At 33.3% G+C, this 3,430-nt stretch overlaps 1 protein-coding gene across 1 annotated transcript in view; it reads left to right on the top strand.

The window, feature by feature from the left end:
• The window catches only part of LOC106301302 ((E)-beta-ocimene synthase, chloroplastic), an 11,471-nt gene extending 8,474 nt beyond the window's left edge, over positions 1-2,997 (top strand). The window contains 5 exon segments of the mRNA XM_013737669.1: positions 305-692; positions 831-1,049; positions 1,838-1,976; positions 2,054-2,305; positions 2,698-2,997. Of these exon segments, the coding sequence (XP_013593123.1) occupies positions 305-692; positions 831-1,049; positions 1,838-1,976; positions 2,054-2,305; positions 2,698-2,997 (1,298 nt within the window).
• Positions 2,998-3,430: the final 433 nt, after the last annotated feature.

Raw genomic sequence — 3,430 nt, 5'->3', positions numbered from 1 at the left:
ACGCCAACGGCTAGTTCGTCGGAATTTCCTCGGAATTTTGTAAAATCCCCAAACGGCTCTCCAACGGCTATAATATTTCCTCGGAATTTATCGGTTTTTTCCGAGGAAATATATTTCCTCGGAATTTCCTCGGAATATTCCGACGGATTGATATTTCCTCGGAATTCCGTCGGTATATTCCGAGGAAATTCCGAGGAAACCAAATTTTGTGTTTCCTCGGAATTTCCTCGGAAATTCCTCGGGATATTCCGAGGATTTCATTTTCCGTCGGAATGTCCGTCAGAATATCGCTGTTTTCTTGTAGTGTTTGACGTCTTCAAAAGTGAAAATGGAATATTCAGAAAGACTTTACCCATCAAGGGTGTACTCTCTGTATACGAAGCTTCTTATTTTTCAATGGATTCAGAGTTTAAACTCAAGGAGGCTAGAAGTTTTGAAAATGAGCGATTAACCGAGTTTATTGCGGAGAATAGCACAACTATTTTGGGGACAAATGAAACTTATATCTTAGACATGGTGAAACGAGCCCTAGTGAATCCGTACCATTGGAGCACTAGGAGAAAAGAAGCAAGATGGTACATAGTTGTGTACCAGAAAAAGCATGATATGGATCCACTCTTGCTAAAGTTTGCAGCACTTGATTTCAATATTTTACAAGCAAATCATCAAGAAGAGCTTAAATTAATTTCGAGGTAACTATCAAGTGATTATATACATGTTTATTATCCCATAGGAAGATATATGGGTATTTTTTAAAACACGGGAAGATAAATGAGTATATATATATGTATATGTTCATTGATTAGCTTCTTGTCAAAAATTTAATGTAGCTGGTGGAACAGCACAGAACTTATGAAACAACTTGATTTCGTAAGAGACCGAATCACTGAGAGTTACTTTTGGACAATTGGAATATTTTACGAGCCAGAGTTTAAATACTACCGCAAGATACTCACTAAATTATTCATGTTGATTGCGATCATGGATGACATCTACGATATATATGGTACATTAGAGGAGCTCGAGATTTTCACAAATGTGGTCGAAAGGTAAGTATATTAGATACTATAATAAACATATGAAAATATCATGATTCAAGAACAGTACTTTTAGAAAGTTCTACAATTATAAGTTTAAAATTTTTCATTTATCTTGGACAGAGAGTATTTAACTTTTTATCAGGGTTTTATATTCTGGAGATATGTATTAATTAATTTGATATTATTCCAAGTTATTTGGATCATCAAATTACTTTTAATTATTAATTAGTTATTATATGGTATTAACAGTCAATAATTGTAACTAAAATATATATATACACTAAACATGCATATGGCCTCTTTTATCATGTTATCTTTTTTTGGGATGAAATTTGAATTTTATTGATAAAACTATGGGCCATTTACAAAAGAATGAAAGAAATGATTATAAACTAATCAATCTAGTTCCACTGAAAGGTGAAAACGTATGCTTAAGTGTCTTTTACTTTCTGTAAATTGTTGTCTTTTACTTTCTGTAAATTGTTTTTAGTCAAAGCACTTTCGATAAATTAATAAATAAAGCGACATAAATTGAAAATTATTTCGAGATGTAGTTTTCAGTACTATGTATGCAGAGTATTTAAAAGAAAACAATTGTTTTACATCTACGTGTGCACCATATATAAGAGTTGCTTCATCCTAAAAAAGTACTAAAATCTAAGAAAAGTTTTGAAAAGATGTGGGGTAGAAAGATGTGATTATAATTTGGATTTTGTCTCCCCTTTTTTTCCTGGCAACGGATTTTGTCTCCCATTATATCAATCCTAATCCATATATTTATTTACTGTCCTTTACAGATGGGATGTGAATTTAGTCGAAAGACTTCCGGAATACATGCAAATTTGTTTTCTATTTCTATACAATGAGATCAATCAAATTGGTTATGATGTTCTCAGAGACAAAGGACGTAACATCATCCCTTACCTCAAACAAGTTGTAAGATTTTTTATATATTTCTTTTATATATCATATAACAAAATTGATGTTATATATATATTTAATGATTTTCCTAGTGGACGGATCTATTCAAAGCGTTCCTAACCGAAGCGAAGTGGTACAAGACTGGACACAAACCAAGTTTTAACGAATACATGCAAAATGGTTTGATCTCGAGTTCTGTTCCAACGATATTGCTCCACCTTTTTTCTATCCTCTGCGACCAGATATCCGACCAAAATCTAACCGATGTGTCTATAAACCACCACTCTATTGTCAGGAGCTCAGCCACCATTCTCCGTCTCGCCAATGACCTTGCCACCTCAACTGTATGCATTCCTTGTTAATTTTTCATAACAACAAATAAGTGATGTGTTTTCCATGTTTGATTTACACAAATACAATGATATCATATAAAACAGTTTGTTAAACGATAAAGTAACAATATATTTTTGAAAATACCCTAACTTATTAACGATAATGACAGATGTCGTTTTGAAAATATGAGGTTAGGATTTGGCTATCTAGTCAATATACCATATAATATCACCCAAGACAACAATTGTGTAGTATACTTTTATTAGAAACGAGAAAAAAAATCTGTAACTTTAACTTACCACTAAACATCATAAGTATTAACACCACTTCTTTGACACCAATTCTGAAATGTTTCATAAACACATCATTGAAATGAAAAGCACTAAACTTTCATGATTTACAGGAAGAGATGGCAAGAGGAGATTCACCAAAGTCAGTCCAATGCTACATGTACGAGACAGGAGCCAATGAGGATGCGGCACGCGAACAGATACAAAGTATGATCATCGACTCGTGGGACGTCATAAACTCCGCGGCACACACTTCTTCTCTTCCAAGTGGTTTCGTGGCAGCTGCCGCAAATCTTAACCGCGTGGTACAATGTATATACCAGCACGGTGATGGCCACGGCTGTCCCGAGAAAGCCAAGACCGTTGATCACATCCAGTCCGTACTCTTCAATCCCGTTCCATTTCAGATGTAAAATTCTGTATTTACCCATTATATATATATATATATATACTTTTCAGTTTTCATCAGGGAAAATAATGGTTCCGAGTTGAGAACATTAGAAATGCTATTGAACTAGCTTTACAAAGCTATCTTTAATGAGAGACTCTTACAGAGACTCTTACAGAGTTTCTCACTAATAAAAATTACAAATGGAATAGAAAGGTAAAAGATGGTTTCTTAATGAAGAAACTCTCCTAAAGTTTTAAATAATATACTCAAGTGAGAAATGTTTCTTATGAAATGGTTTAGTTTATTAAAAATAAATAAAATATAGTCTAATAATTAAAATATCAAAACAACTTATGGAGGGAGTCTCTCGCCATTATGGATGTTCTAATAGTTTTGCCAATAAGAATTTGTTGGTAAGAAAATCTCAGATTATATCCTCAGTCCTCACAAATTTG

Source organism: Brassica oleracea, chromosome C1, assembly GCF_000695525.1.
Source record: "Brassica oleracea var. oleracea cultivar TO1000 chromosome C1, BOL, whole genome shotgun sequence".
NCBI classification, from domain to species: Eukaryota; Viridiplantae; Streptophyta; class Magnoliopsida; order Brassicales; family Brassicaceae; genus Brassica; species Brassica oleracea.
This window is presented reverse-complemented; position numbering and strand designations above follow the sequence as displayed.